This window comes from Nannobrachium achirus (assembly GCF_963921795.1).
Source record: "Nannobrachium achirus genome assembly, chromosome: 19".
In the NCBI taxonomy this organism is placed as follows: Eukaryota; Metazoa; Chordata; class Actinopteri; order Myctophiformes; family Myctophidae; genus Nannobrachium; species Nannobrachium achirus.
This window is the reverse complement of record NC_137826.1, coordinates 4,437,513-4,453,615: the sequence shown is the minus strand read 5'-3', so window position 1 is coordinate 4,453,615 and position 16,103 is coordinate 4,437,513. Positions and strand designations below refer to the sequence as shown.

At 42.0% G+C, this 16,103-nt stretch overlaps 1 protein-coding gene across 1 annotated transcript in view; it reads right to left on the bottom strand.

The window, feature by feature from the left end:
* The window catches only part of LOC308304151 (glycerophosphodiester phosphodiesterase domain-containing protein 5-like), a gene marked incomplete at both ends in the record, with an annotated part of 39,008 nt that extends 27,936 nt beyond the window's left edge, over nucleotides 1-11,072 (bottom strand). Inside the window, 3 exons of the mRNA XM_080748710.1 lie at nucleotides 4,536-4,629; nucleotides 7,109-7,212; nucleotides 10,899-11,072. Coding sequence (XP_080604836.1) covers nucleotides 4,536-4,629; nucleotides 7,109-7,212; nucleotides 10,899-11,072 — 372 coding nt within the window. The remainder of the gene's footprint in view (nucleotides 1-4,535; nucleotides 4,630-7,108; nucleotides 7,213-10,898) is intronic.
* Between the last annotated feature and the right edge of the window lie 5,031 nt (nucleotides 11,073-16,103).

Below are 16,103 nucleotides of genomic sequence, written 5' to 3'. Positions count from 1 at the left end.
TGGCGTGGAAAAGGCATCAGAAATTTCAAGAACCTGTTTATAGACAGGGGTTTTGCCTCTTTCGAACAATTGACAAGGAAATACGGCCTGCCTAGATCGGACCTTTTTAGGTTCTTCCAAGTTAGACATTATGTGGAATCTGTAATACCCGACTTCCCTGAAGAACCCGATACCAATCCCATAGACACCTTTTTATCTTTCGATCCGACGACAAAAGGCGCTATATCAATCCTATATGACACCATCTCCAATCTGAAATCCGCGCCATTGGACAAGATAAGAGCTGAGTGGGAACGGGATCTTGGGCTCGCTTTATCGGAAGAAAAGTGGGATTCAATTTTTTCCTCTATACATAAATCCTCCCTCTGTGCCCGCCACTGTCTAATACAGTTCAAAATAGTTCATAGAGCCCACATCTCTAAAGCCAAACTTGCAAGCATGTACCCTAACGTGAGCTCTAGATGTGACAAATGTAACGGTGAAGCCACGCTTATACACCAATATTGGTCGTGCCCACGGCTACAGTCGTTCTGGAGTGGCGTATTCGACACACTGTCCAACATTTTAGACCGTGATCTAGACCCGGACCCCCTGTTGGCTCTGTTCGGTACAGTCGGAACTGAGGGTCTTCCCCTAACACGGACAGAGAGTCGTATGGTTGACTTCACGTTATTGATTGCTAGACGTGCCATTCTGCTTAAATGGAAAGATGCTGTCCCGCCTGGGCTTAATCAGTGGCTTTGCACTGTGATGTCCTGTCTGGAGCTGGAGATGCTGAGGTTCTCAATTGCTGGCTCTGAAAAGAAATTCTATAAGACTTGGAGCCCTTTTATGACGTTCTACCGTAATATCCAAATGGCGTAGTGTGGCGCTTACCTGCTCTGACCAACCCAACACGTAGCAAGTTCTGAATATCTATTCCGCTTCTTTCTTATTTTCTCTCTTTTTTCTGTACTAATTTTTATCTTATTTCTTGTTTTATCGAATCTGGTGTGCAACCGTCCTGGGGATTGAGGGTGGGGGGAGGGGGGATAGGGGTCGGGTTTTGGTCTCTCTTATAATGATGTACTCAGATATCTACATGTGATGATGCTTTTTTTATTGAGATTGTCTACCTGCCTCTGGGCTATTCTATGTGAAAATATAATAAAAAGATTTGAAAAGAAATGTTCGCCGCTTTACTTCCCAATGTAAGAATGAATGGACCATTGTAAAGCGCTTTGAGTTCTCAACTTGCTTAGAAAAGCGCTATACAAATACAATCCATTATTATTATTACTAGTTCTCTCCCCAAACCCCATCATTCAATATATATTGATTAGATAAACATCATTTTAATATAGCTATTCATCGATACAACTACTTTGCATTTATCAGAAAACTCAAAAACATTACCCAAAACCAACAGTGGGAGGCGATGTTACTTACTAATAGGTGCCAAACGCCCTCCTGATTGTAACAGGCCTGGTGGCTCAGGGGTAAAGTCCTCGTCTTGTTAACAGAAGTTCACCAGTTTGAACCTCACCGATGTCCTTCTTTTCGACGGCCATTAACAGCTAAATATAGCCGACTTTTAGCGGTCTAATAGTCGTCTAGTGTAAATATAGCCGACTAAAAAAAATTCAAATCTAGACCTTTACAACACTGATTTTCAACGCGTGGTGTAGAAGATAAAAACACCACTAATAGGCAACTAATAAACCTAAAAATGCTCAGTGGGCTAGGCATACAATAGGGCTAAAGTGGTTAAAGTATGGTTTATAATACTAAAATTTTCAAATATTTATAGTGGAGTAAAAGTAATCTTTGGATCCAAGATGCAGTGGAAGAAGTAAAAGTATCAGAAATTGGAAACACTAAAGTAAAGTACAGTACTTAAGTAAATCTACTTAGTTACTTTACACTACTGGCCTACAGACATGGGAGGGAGCATGTTCTCTAGATCCTAAAAGAAAACGTGTTTTAACGTGTTTTGTAAGGACAGGAACGGTATCCTCACAATGTCTGGTTCTCAAATTAGACCAAAAATAACCTCGCCTACCAGGCTTTCTCCCGGGAGAGAGCCTGGTGTTCGTTCACAACAGACCGTTTGGTTTCCGCCTAAAGCGCGGAAACCACTAGAAGAAGCGGCGTCGCTTTGATTTAGTTCCCCCCGTTTGTTTCCCGGTCCCCAATCCCTTTTAAAATGCTGGAGTAGCCTACGTAGTCTTGCCAGTCGCTACGAGTTGGATTAAAAGATGCACATACCAAACGAATTTTTCGAAAGCAAAACTACGCCTCATCAAGGTGTTTATTAGGTCGGCCCTAAAAGTATATCCTTGGGTGCAGGGGAATATTTTGGGTTAAAACTGAATCCGGTTGATAGTTCCGGCCAAAGTGTAGTCCGTCTAAGACTACAACATGACGTAAAGTGGTTTCCGCTCCCGACCGGATCAAACCCCGTAAAGTGAAGTGATCCCAGACTAGACCAAAAATGCAGGGTCATCGGCCTCATACTGCAAGCGGAGTCAAAGGAGCATACACGCACAGACACACACACACACACACAGACACGCACAGACACGCACACGCACACACTTGCCAGCGGTCATGTTAAGCTAATCGCTCTCGAAAACGCTCTTGTATGAACCTGCTCATAGCGCCACACACACACACACACACACACACCTCACATTCCAACATGAAAGTACACACAGTCACAGAGGACTGCGACGGCTCGGCAAGAGAGATACAGTATAAAGTACACACATTATTTGCTTGAGTAAAGGTATCAATACTTCTATGTATTGTCCTTTGTAAAATATTGTAGGAGGCAATTTGGGGTCCTTAACATAAAAACGTTTGAGAAACACTGCAGCACAGCAGACGCGTAATCTTTCGGGGTTTGTCCGGATTTTTGGGTGATTTTTATTTCAGTTTCGAGTGTTTATTCCCCACACAACAATCTATCAAGGAGCTGCAGATAGCTGTATAGTTACTATATAGCATGCAGCGACACACACACACACACACATTGGCGGCCACATGCTGCCCCCACCTCCACTTAATGCGGCCCGCTGGTTAATACCGGAATACTATATTATTGATTTCAGCTGTTACAATTCCAAACATGACCTGCTTTAATTCCGTCAGTCTATATTAGTAGCTTAATGACTAGTATAGTAGTATTAAAATGTATTTTTTTCATGTCCAATGTATTTGTATTTAGGTTCATAATGTTAACATGAGTATATAACTAAATGAGTTTGAAATTAAATCCAAATGTTACATTTTAGGATTCCAATAAAAAAAATAGGATTCCAATTCAAAAGAAGCAAAAATAGCAGATCTACAAGCTCAAAACGCATCGCAGCGTGATGCGTTTTGAGCTTGTAGATCTGCTATTTTTGCTTCTTTTGTATGAGATACTAGAATGACAAAGTTGGACATAGCATTATGCAATGTGGCCCTCTGGACTCGTCTGGAGTGAAGGTGGAAATATAGCGGCCCTCGCCATCATCAAAGTTGCCCATCCCTGAGCTAGGAGGCCCAAATGACGCCCCTGCAGTACAGTACAGTACAGTACAGTACAGTACAGTACAGTACAGTACAGTACAGCGCTTTATGACTCCAGTCAGTGATTACAGAGCTTATCTACAACAAGTTGGGTGACGCATGCGTTTGACAACCTGAGTGAGTGTTTGATAAAGCACTCGTTTTCAGTGCACAAGGCTAACAGGATATTTTCTTAATGTTGCATATAAACAGTGAAGTGACAGCTAGGAGCAGAGTAGTGTGCAGGCTTGGTTTAGTCCTTGGAAGGCGTTCTCACACTGACGGCAGAGCGTTCAGAGAGACCCTGATCACTGAGACCTGACTGTGTCTACAGTATGTACTCACTCATAGGATATCGTCACTGTCGGGTGGACACCTTGTATGTGCAAAATCCGTTCCTTCTTATTTTTATAGAAAAAATTAAGTAAAATGTTGAGAATAGCAGATCTACAAGCTCATAACACATCGCGATCTGACACACTGTGAGCTTGCAGATCTGCTATTTTGTACTACTTTTGTGTGACGCTCTTGTATGACGACGAAGTAGGGCGTTCATTTGAAATGCCGAGATATAAGGTTTCTGCCCGACGGCGACGACATGCAAGAAGATCACCATACTAACATACAAAGATTGCATTTCATAGATTTAAAGAGATAAATAGGTTTAATAGTACCGTGTATCAATGTTCAAAGTTATGAATCAGCATTGTGCTCATTGTCCTTCTTGAACTCCTATTATGCAAACACAATTGGCCTGTGTTAGGGGAGGTGATACTGGTCATTGCAAGTAGCCTACTCCTACAGTCTGGGATGGCACCTGTCAGCGGGGAGTGTTGGGCGGGAGGAGTAGGACGAAGGCTCTATCCTACGTCCTCCCGGTGGCTGCCCCTCACTGGCAGGTGAGTCAGTAGGATACGACAGCAGTGACATGGGAAATGTGTGTGGGGAGGAACTACATCAAAAAACGAAATAAATAAAATGAATGACACAAGTGTACTGACCGTCAGCACAGTGACGTAGGTGAAGAAGGCCGCGGCGATGACCAGCAGCACCACAGACCAAGGAAACCAGAAGCCCAGGTTCCCAAAGTTAAACCTGTAAATGACAAGAGACGAGGATGAGGGGGACAAGGCTTCAAACATTATTCGCTGTGGTATAATCAGATTATATCATGGCCTCTTGTGAATTAAAGCTTTTATAACACTGTATTGCTAGTGACTAGTAAACAAGATTCAAACCTATCAATTCTATCAAAAACTAAAATATGTTTTTTTTTGTTTGTTTTTTTGTTTTTAAGATATTTGGGGGCTTTTTATGCCTTTATTGATAGGTATATTATAGTAGGTTGACATGAAATGGGGAGAGAGATGTGGAGTGACACCCAGCAAAGGTCGTCGGGATTGGGACCCGCGACCCGCTTTTCTTTTTTCTAACCAAATCCTTTCATGTGTAGCATAGCAGTGGATTATTGTGATTAATTTATACAATGGAAAATCTCAATGCGTTGTACGAAGGCGATTTCCGATTCCACGTGTTATATAGGCTAGATTATTACCAGAGCATTTGCCTGAGCTTATCAAATCGAGGTTGGGCTGCAATGTGTGGCCAAGGTGGGATAAAGACCTTTGTTGGTACGCAGTCCAGTGTTGTTTTTGATAGCAAATTGTGATTTAGTTTTAGTCATAGTCTTTTGAATAAAATGACATTTAGTTTTAGTCATAATTTAGTCACCTGAAAAGTTTTAGTTTTAGTCTATTTTTAGTTGACTAAATATCATAAGATTTTAGGCGACTAAATCTACCGTTGATTTAGTCAACTGAAATGTATTTTGGCAGGCCTTGATGGCATCGTAATGACTGATTTTACACTTGGTTGCGTGCTGAAAATAGCCGATCTACAAGCTCACAACACGTCGCAGCGCGACGCGTTGTGAGCTTGTAGATCTGCTATTTTCAGCATGCAACACCTGAGAGCAACCAAACATAAAATGAGTCGCTTCTCCACTAGTCCCTCCCTAAAGTTTTAGTCTAGTTTTTATTTTGTTGACAAAATTGTCAATATATTTAGTCTTAGTTAGCCATCACAGCTTAGTTTTTATTTCGTTTTTATTTCGTTTTCGTCAGTGAAAAAACGCAGTCGACAATCATTTTTCGTCATAGTTTTAGTCGACAAAATCAACACTGACGCAGTCATTATGTGAACCGTGATGAAGGCACACTATTTTCAGATGTGTTTTGGTTCCTTTGGTGTCCGGATACACTCCAGTGCCTCTTCAACCAATGAATTTTGCCAAGCCATATCAGTGGTTTTCAACCAGTGGTCCGGGGACCACCAATGGTCCTTGAGGGGGTTTCAGGTGGTCCCCAGCTAAACGATGGAGAGTTACTTACAGGCCTTTAACTCTTGAGTGTAAAATGAAACCAAATGGACTCTCAAAAGTTAAATTATTGTTAAACATTCTGCATTAGAAGTCTACACAATAAGAGAATGTAGAAGAATTCACCCTTTTTAGCCTTCTGGTTGGTCCCTGACTGACCAACCAGCAGGCTCTATCTGCCTTGTACCGCCTCGGTTCCGCCTTTTTTATGTTGAATTTGCCAAAACATAATTTTTGGAGAAAAAAAAACATTTAAATACATGCTGAGTCACTATACTGCCACTGAGCAGCTCTATTTTACTGAAACCAAGTTTGAAATTAGAATTGCACACAGAATAACAATACGAAGCAACTGCATTAACATGGCAGTGGATGGAGTGTCCCACTGAGTGTCCCAACAAGACACAGCAACCAATGGGTGTGAAGAGGGGCGGGACAACGGGCGGGACTTGACAAAGGGTGAATTGTTATTTTGATCACATCAATACAAGATGAAATTCAAATTCCTATCCAATACTAACAACATTTTCTAAGTTATGGGTCTGAGAGGCTAAATACACATGCATGTACAGTATAGGCTACATATACAGTACAATAGGCCAGGGGTTTTCAAAGTGGGTGACGGGGCACCCTGGGGTGCCGTGACGGCAGTCCAGGGGTGCCGCGAGATAATTTGATAATATTTGGAAATTATTTGGACACTTGAAAAAATATTTAGTATCATTTTAAGTACAAAGTTGTTTTCAGTCAGTTCTAACCAAAATGGCTATTATCTCAATGTTTTCCTCGCAACATAATCACTAAAATATCGTCACTGTCGGGCAGAAACCTCGTGTCTCCAAGTTTCAAATGTGTACGTCTTTTGGTAAAGCAAAGCCCTGCTTCATGATACAAGACTGTCCCACAAAACTAGTGAAAACAGCCGATCTACAAGCACACAACGCCTCGCGATGTGTGCTTGTAGATCTGCTGTTTTCACTAGTTTAGTACATTTTATAGATGATAAATACAAAACAAACGCTTTTGGACATACAAGGTTTCCACCCGACAACGACGATATGCTATAAATATAAGGTGCTGGGAGTGAAAATTATAATGTAGGGGTGCCTCGGATTAAAAAGATATTTATGGGGTGCCCTGAGACAAAAAGGTTTGGGAACCCCTGCAATAGGCTGTTGTGTGAGACACACAACCCACCAGTCAAAATCATTATAGTCGTTCTGTGCTTCGCCCCAGAAGTAGAGGAAGACCAGCGTGAGACAGAAGGCCACGATGAGCAATGCAAAACTGGCTCCCTCCACCTGCAGATAAGAAGAAAAAATAAACATGCAAGTTATTTTCACTGAGTCAGCCAAGCCTCAACATGTGCAAAATCAGTTTAACTGCCCTGTAACATTCCATTGTGTTACGGGAATGACCGTTGAACCGTAGGGATTGAGAGGAATTCCAAGAACCAAAAGCTCCTTAATGGCTAAACTTGGCCGTATAAGTGGTATGATGCAAACTCTTAAAACTCCAAACGCTGGAATGGACACAGAACCATATTATGATCACTCTGTGTGTGCTTTCAATGAAGAACTGTGTGGGAAATACGCTAACAATGGTTGGTGTGTGTGTGTGTGTGTGCGTGGGTGCGTGCGTGAGCGACGTCACAGGCAGCTGTATGTTTGTTTATTTTGTGCAACGTGTTGGGTTCAAGCCTAGTGTGGCCTCGTACCAGTGACAGTGATGGAGGAAGTACTCAGTCTCAGTAAAAGTAGCACATACCACAGTGTATAAATACTGTAAATGTTCTGAATTCACAATCTTAGTCAAACTACAAAAGTCTTGGCATCAAAATACACTTAAAGTAGCTAAAATAGAATAACATATCGTTGCCGACAGGTGGGAACCTTGTACAGTAAAGGTATTTGCACACTGCTGTGTTTCTCGGGCCAAAAATCAACCTCACGTTATGTTAATTACGTTTGCACTTTGCACACTACCGCCCGTTTTTATTTTCGGACCAGGGTTGATTTTATCCGAATTTTGCAGCTGTCGCCAAAGAGTCCCTTGCTCTCTCTCTCTTTCCTCTCTCTCTCTCCCTGGCCTCGAGATTTCGGATTTCCAAAACGCAACGAAAAATCGCATTGCAGTGTGCAACCAGCTTTAGTTTAAGTGAAAATAACCGATCTACAAGCTCACAGCGCCTTGCATCGTTATTTTCACGACTTTTGTGTGACACTCTTGTATGACGAAGTAGGGCAATTTACAAAGAAAACTGTTGAAATATGGAGATACAAGGTTTCTGCTCGACAGCAATGATGGGCGCAGATTACTCAGGAAGAGTAACTAGCAAGATACTGTACATTTACCGGCAGGTTGCCAATTTCAGCCAATCAGGAGAGAGTACCCATTTATCAGCTTCAATTTGATACTGCTCCAGTTTCTTTTTTTCCTCTTTTTTTTCTTCTAATTTATTTGTGTCATCGCTTCCAATTTAACTTGTTTAGCCTGTATCCCACGGGTCTTCAACAGGGGATCCGGGACCCCAAGGGGGTCATCATAGTTACTACAGGGGGTCCTCCAAATCTTTGTGTGATACAAGAGCATTCCGGAGAAACGGACTCCTTCACCCTGCCTGATAGGCGAGATTACCTTTTGAGTATAGAGACACAGGGGCGACTACAAATATGGCGACCCCACTTCAAGATGCGCTGTGATTGGCCGGCAGTGTATAACCCTCGCTGTGATTGGCCGGTAGTGTGATGACGTAATTTTGCCGGGAAATCCCGCCCCTGTCACGGCTAAGTAGAAAACATATAAAGAGAAGGCTTCAGAAGCTGAAAATAACAGAGTGGGGGTTCTAAAACTTTAGCGATTTAACAGTTAGGACAATTTTAAGATTTGTTTTATAAAAAAAGTTACATGGTATAACTTTAAATATCTGAAAACACAAATTGACATGAACCCAAAATACACTGAGAAACTATATGGTATCTATGGGTTGTAGGGGAGTCCCTGCTTCATCTCTCTCTCAACTAAGGGGTCCTTGGCCTGAAAACGTTGAAGACCCCTGCTTTATCCTGTATGAGTTATCTATCCTGATTGGATTAAATGAGTCACCCTGTTCTGTTTACTAAAGAGCTATAGAAACAGGAGGAATCCTGTTACTGAACAAACACTTTATAGCCATGATTTAACTCATATCTTAACTAAAGCAGTCTGTCAAATGCTGGGGTAAAACCTACACTATATCACTCTCAAATGTGAAGTAGAATTTTAAAGTAGCATGAAATCACAATGCTCAAGTACAAGTATCCTTACCTCCGAATTCAAAACACTTCGAGCAAAAAAAACAAAACAAAAATAAAACCATCTGATCCACAATCTTACAACACATCGCATGGGAGCTTGTAGATCTGCTATTTTTGTGTTCATTTAAGAATCAAGGGAGACTTTGGGTCCCTAAAGGCCTCTCCATACTTCGACCGAAATGTTCGGTGAGTTGTGTTTTCTGACGTGCAAATTTCCGAACTCTCGTTCGGTCCAATGCTTTTCAGAAGTCCAGAGGGATATAATTTTATGGTAGAAAAGGACCTTTTGACCGAAAACGGCGGTTTCGGTCAAAGTATGGACCGGCCTTAAGGGTCCACTTGATTTTACTCTGTACAGTAGTTCTCCAGAGGTTCTCAAAGTGAGGTCCAGGGACACTCATGGAAGGGGTCGTGGAAGGGGTTCCAAAATGATTGACTGTTAAGGAAACAAATGGCAGTGTACAAATGGAACCAAATAGACCCTATACCCTTCCATTTGGTTCCATTTGTACACTGTCAGAGCTAAGGGGTGATACCGTACATGGCCTATAATGCATAACAAAGTGGGGGTCCTTGAAATTACAAGGTTTGGCCAAACTGTCAAATATTAGAGGCAGAAATTGTGAAAATAGACGATCTACATGCTCACAACGCAACGCGAAGGGGTTGTGAGAATGTAGATCTGATTTTCACAATAGAACCGTGTTATACAAAATCTAATGCCTCAACTCTTAAAGGACCACTTCACCTTCACATGCAAAATGCATCATATGACCAGTTGTAGCATGCTGAAATACTAAAATATCTGAAAACACAGATTGAACACAAAAAATAACAGGATTGTGTTGATCGTGTCCCAAACAACAATAAAATAAGATCTGGTTGTCCCAGAGGTGAAGTGGTCCTTTAAGGCTTTATCAGAGTCTGAGGTGAAGAGCTATCACCTCAACTCTTAGGTGATAAGCTATCACCTAAAAATGTGATGGCCATCATAGTCCATGGGCCATACGAGATGTCGGTATCGGAAAGGTGACAAAGGTTATCATGCATTTTTGAAAAGCTCTAGATTATATTTTGGTATGATAACCCTTTCTGAGACACAGCTAAATTGGTGTTATCAGCCGCTAGAGTTGGTGTCCCATTAACTTTACATTACAGGGGAAAAAAGCAAATAATTAATCTGCTTTAAGTAACATATGAGGGGTCAAACTAGGGGTTTTTCATGATTCTAAATCCATTGCAAACATCTGTTTTGGCCATTCATTGGCCTAAAACACCCCCCACGAAAGTGTGAAAAGTGATGACTCATCACTTTTCATCACTAAACCATGGTCTTGTGGGGCTGTTTTTTAGCCCAGGGAATGTTTTTTGTGCAAAACAGATGCTTGCAATGGATTCAGAATTCTGTAAAGTAAAAAGAGGAGACAGAGATGTCTAGGTCTGTGGTGATGGCTCTTCACCGCGGCGAATGACGTAATGTTGTAGTTTTCTGACTTTAAAAGACTACACCGCGGTGATAACCCATCACCGCAGACTACACTATAAGGCCATTAGTGCTCGTCAGGGTGGGGGGGTCACCAGTTAAAATATGATTATTTTGGGGGTCGCAACCTTAAAAGGTTTGAGACCCAGTGCAGTATAGACTATATTGTGTAAACATGGCACTCACTCACTCACTCACTCAGGTTTACCTTGTTACAGCAGCAGCCACCGGGCCGAACACGGTTCCTCTGGTACTGCCGCCACTGGCAGCCGTACAGACCGGCCAGGCACGACACCAACGGCCCATGCTCATAGCGCTGGAGGAGCAGCCCGCGGACCGCACGGAACCGGCCGAACTTCAGCTCCGACAGTGATGGGGCCATGCCTCACACACTCACACACACACACACACACACACACACACACACACACACACACACACACACACACACACACACACACACACACACACACACACACACACGCACACACTCACAACAGATATTCACTTTTCATACTCCTCGCTCATTCACAAGAGGCAGCACAGCCTGGCAGATAGAGAGAGAGAGATAGAGATAGAGAGAGAGCGCCACCATTTTTGACTGATTAGTTGATTGATTGATTGATGTTTTGTATAGACAGAATGTGCATATACTGGTACATGCATAAAGACTGTCAATCATAATATATTGTAATATGTTCCTTTTACAGTACCCATGTTGTTCTTTGCTAGTACAGTGGTTCTCAACCTGTGGGTCGGGACCCCCAGGGGTGGTCACCAAATTATTATGGGCGGTTCCCAGATGATTAACTTTAATGTGCAACATTGTTTTCTCACTCAACAGTAAACAAACCAAGATAAAGTATAAGTGTATTGAGGGTATATGCACATTTCTAAAGTGACAATTGAAGGACTTTTTAATACGTCTGGAATGACAAATTAACCATTGGCCAAGCCCTAGAAGCCCCAGATTGAAGCCATAGAAAATCTGGTAGGCCTATTACACATTTATAATTTATGGGTGGCAGTTTTGGGATTCTGTTGCAAGTGATTGCAAAATATTAGAGGCGTTGCGAGGCATTGTGAGCATGTAGATCTGCTATTTTCAAAATAGAACCATGTTATACAAAATGTAATGACTCAACTCTTAGTGCTCGTCAGGGTGGGGGGTCCCCAGATGCAGTGAGTCACACTCTTGCTCACATCTTTTTTTTTTCTTTCTTTTTTTTTACCACATTTTTATCCCACGATTTTGTAAACCCCTTTTCGCCCGGTGTCATTAATATAAAGTGTGATACACAGAACAAATAAAAATGCCAGTATTTAGAACAGTGACAACAAAATAGCAAATTACGAGGACTTTGACAATGTAAATATAATTTAATATCATTCAAAACGTTCCGTGGACACAAAATAAAGACATCTTTGCTCATGCAGCAGGGAAGAAGAAAACGAAGAATAGGCTAAATAATCCCTATTGACATGTTGATGAATAAAACAATGACTATCTCGACTCTCCCTGTTAAAGACCTCTAGGCTCGGACTCAATTTCCAGTCGGAAATGTTAGACTATACCATCCTACTAACGGCTACGTCCATTCGAGGCTGTATTCTATAGTCCGCTCATCACGGAGCCCCCGCTCTAAAACCTGTAGGCTATTATTCTATTCTACATCAAAACTGAATGCATCCTTGCAGGACAAATAAATAAGACGCGCTGATGATGGCAAGGAGACAAGCCTCGATACAGGCGGCGTTATCACGACAACACATAAGCCACCGTTATAAACTATGTTGTTGTAATCAAACAGTACATCGGCCGAGTGATGCAATTACATCATGATCGTGTCTTCTTGATAGCCTACCTCGATCCTCGATCAGCAACATTCCCACGGAGGATAGGCCTCGTATAGCGGTCCAAAATGTGAGGTTTTTCAGCCGCAGTGCGCTGCTCCTGGTCGCTGCTGCTCTGTTGTAACGGAGCGGAGGTCTGGGACCGTCTGTCTATAAACAACAGGCTATATGACATCCATCCACTGCCACCTGTTGCCATGATGGTGTAGCGTAGCCTAAACACACTGACAGACTGTCACAGACACTTACCCAGTGGTGGAAAGTAACTATAAAGTACATTTACTTATGTACAATGTTTTGTTATTTGTACTTTACTTGAGAATTTCCAATACTTTTACCTCTTCTCCACTACATCTCAGAGACAAATATTGTACCGTTACTCCACTAACCACAATTATTTGAAAACTTTATTTGCCTGTTACTTTGTAGATTTCAAATATTATTACAAAACATATAGGCTACATTAACCACTTCAGCCCTATAGACTTTGGCTATATTTGAAATTAGAAAAAAAAAGAAAAAATAAAAAAAGAAAGGAAAAAACCTCTTCATTCATTTCAGTGTTACTTTCAATGAATATTCAAATTCACATTTTCTCTTTTTGTGCCATGTTGGCCTAATAATTGGTCTATTAATCCAATACAGTAGCCTGCCCTACACATTAATTTCATTCTGCACTTTTTTTTTGAGCGGTGGTAAACCGCTCCTAAGAGTGGCTGTGCGTGTGTCTGTAGCCACTTTTCCTCAGCGTTTTGCCATAGCAATGTGTTTTCCTCAGCGTTTTGCCATAGCAATATGTGTGTGTGTATATTACATCATATTACATTACCAATTATCTGTAGCCACTATCTATAGCCACTTTTCCTCAGCGTTTTGCCATAGCAATGTGTTTTCCTCAGCGTTTTGCCATAGCAATATGTGTGTGTGTAGCCATATTACATCACCAATTTCCAATTACATCCTAGACCTATCTGTAGCCACTTTTCCTCAGCGCTTTGCCATAGCAATGTGTTTTCCTCAGCGTTTTGCCATAGCAATATGTGTGTGTGTATATTACATCATATTACATTACAAATTATCTGTAGCCACTATCTATAGCCACTTTTCCTCAGCGTTTTGCCATAGCAATGTGTTTTCCTCAGCGTTTTGCCATAGCAATATGTGTGTGTGTAGCCATATTACATCACCAATTTCCAATTACATCCTAGACCTATCTGTAGCCACTTTTCCTCAGCGCTTTGCCATAGCAATGTGTTTTCCTCAGCGTTTTGCCATAGCAATGTGCGTGTGTGTAGCCTGTATTACATCACCAATTACCAATTGAAGACGTTATAAGCACGACCACCGCTCACTTCACATTGGGTGTGATTTTTTTCTTTTTTTTACCACATTGACCACAATTTTACAAATGTAATTTAGGTTGTTTACCAACTGGTATCCTTTAGTTTCAATGCACAGATTTTATTTTTCTTCATTTGTATTTTTCAAATTTCATACAAAAATAGTGTATGTTACCCCTCACAGTTTCCACTCCGAAATAGCCACAACCCTGGTATTTTACTGCACCATTACAAATATGAAGTTGTTTCCAAAGCAGATTCAGGATTGGAGACCAGCCCTTTCTCAATTGTTACCACACCTACCTTCACTCATTATTCACAATCACACTGCAGCATTATCCACTGCACTCCAATCCTTGTTACAATCACCACAGTATAAATACATTAATGGATAAAAAACATGAATGGATTTTGAACACTATAGTCTATACCTCACCAGCACGTGAGCGAGGTTGAGATCCATCCATCCATCTTCAACCGCTTATCCGGAATCGGGTCGCGTGGGTAACAATTCCAACTGAGACTTCCAGATTTCCTTATCCCGAGCAACTTCCTCCATTCCCTCAGGGAGTATACGGAGGCGTTCCCATGCCAGTTTGGAGATATAATCCTTCCATCTGGTCTTTGGTTTGCCACGGGGTCTTCTCCCAGTGGGACGTGCATCGAGGACCTTCTTAGGAAGCCGCTTGGGGGGTGATAAATGGATTTTTACAGTGTGTTTCACTTTTAATCATTTGCATGTTGATCGAGTTGATGATTTATATGTATGATTTATAAGCAACTACATGTTAACTTAAATCTAACATGAAGTCCAAAATCCTTCATAGTATAGCAACTGAGTTAAGGTATTTTGACCACCACTCCTCTGCTGTCTGCATCTATTGACACTTCCTGCTGTACTGATGAGGATCCTGGGACTTCACAATGGGAAAGGCTAAGCCTGTGATGAACTCAAACATACAATGACTTGTTGCCTCAGTTGTTGATTCATCCAATCAACAACTATCAGTTTGTGACTGTCTCATCACCCAGTGCCTGCCTGCTACATTGACTTGTTATTTCATTTAACTGTTGTCAAAAGATGTGAACTGATTGATCCAATCAACATCCTCAGCTTTCGACTGTCCCATGACTGCTTGTTGAGTAATTTCCTGCTTGTACTTTGGAACTTGGAGGTGTGTCTTGAAGAGGAGTGACTTAATTTCAATAGCCTATATAAACCTGTGTCTTTCTGTATTCTGGAGAACTGACTTGGAATAAACGATGGAAGGAACACTTTCTACCCTCCTTAGCTGGCCTTGCGTCCTTTCCTTTTCTAATAATGTTTGTAATATAAAGGCTTAATTTCATAGCTATCAGGGGGCATCCGTACTAGATGCCCGAACCACCTAAGCTGACTCCTTTTGTAGGAGGGGACTGCCCCATAGGTCGAACTCCCGTTGGGTCGAACAGCGTCGGCAGGTTAGATCACCCGCGAGCGTCGGCAGGTTAGATAATCACCCGCGTCACGGTTACTGAGGTTAAGTTTAGGGTTAGGGTTAGAGTTAGGCATAGTTTTACTGAGGTTAGGATTAGGGTTTGGGTTAGAGTTTGGTGGTCGATCTAAAGGGTGTTCGACCAATGACATGTTACCTTTGTAGGAGTGTAGGAGCAGCGGTTCTACTCCAAGTCTCTCCCGGGTGACTGAACTTCTCATCTCTAAGGGAGATAGCAGCCACCTGTCTGAGGAAACCCATTTTGGCCGCTTGCACCCGCAACCTTATACTTTCGGTCATGACCCACACTTCTTGACCATAGGTGAGAGTAGGAACGAAGATTGCTCAGTAGACAGAGAGCTTTGCCTTCCGGCTCAATTCTCGGTTGAGATGGTTTGGACATGCATATGCAGAGGAGAGATGAGGGGGTACATTGGGAAAAGTGGCAGTGGGTATGGCAGGTTTAGGAATGGAGAAGCAGATGGGGCGACCCCGATGGGAAGTAGCCGAATTGCGAAAGACAAAATTTGGCTAATAACATGCCCACAATAGGCAGTGGTGTAAGGCAACTTACGGGATATTCTGCACAGGGACGTGCTGGGCCCCTGATTCAGCCCGGGAAAAAGAGTTGTAGAGGCCCTCATTGCGCGCTATAGAGAGATCTCTCTCTATAGCACTGCTGCTACTCAAAGATTTGCCATTTCAGATCATGACAAGTGACAAGCCAGTGGGCCAATTACATGA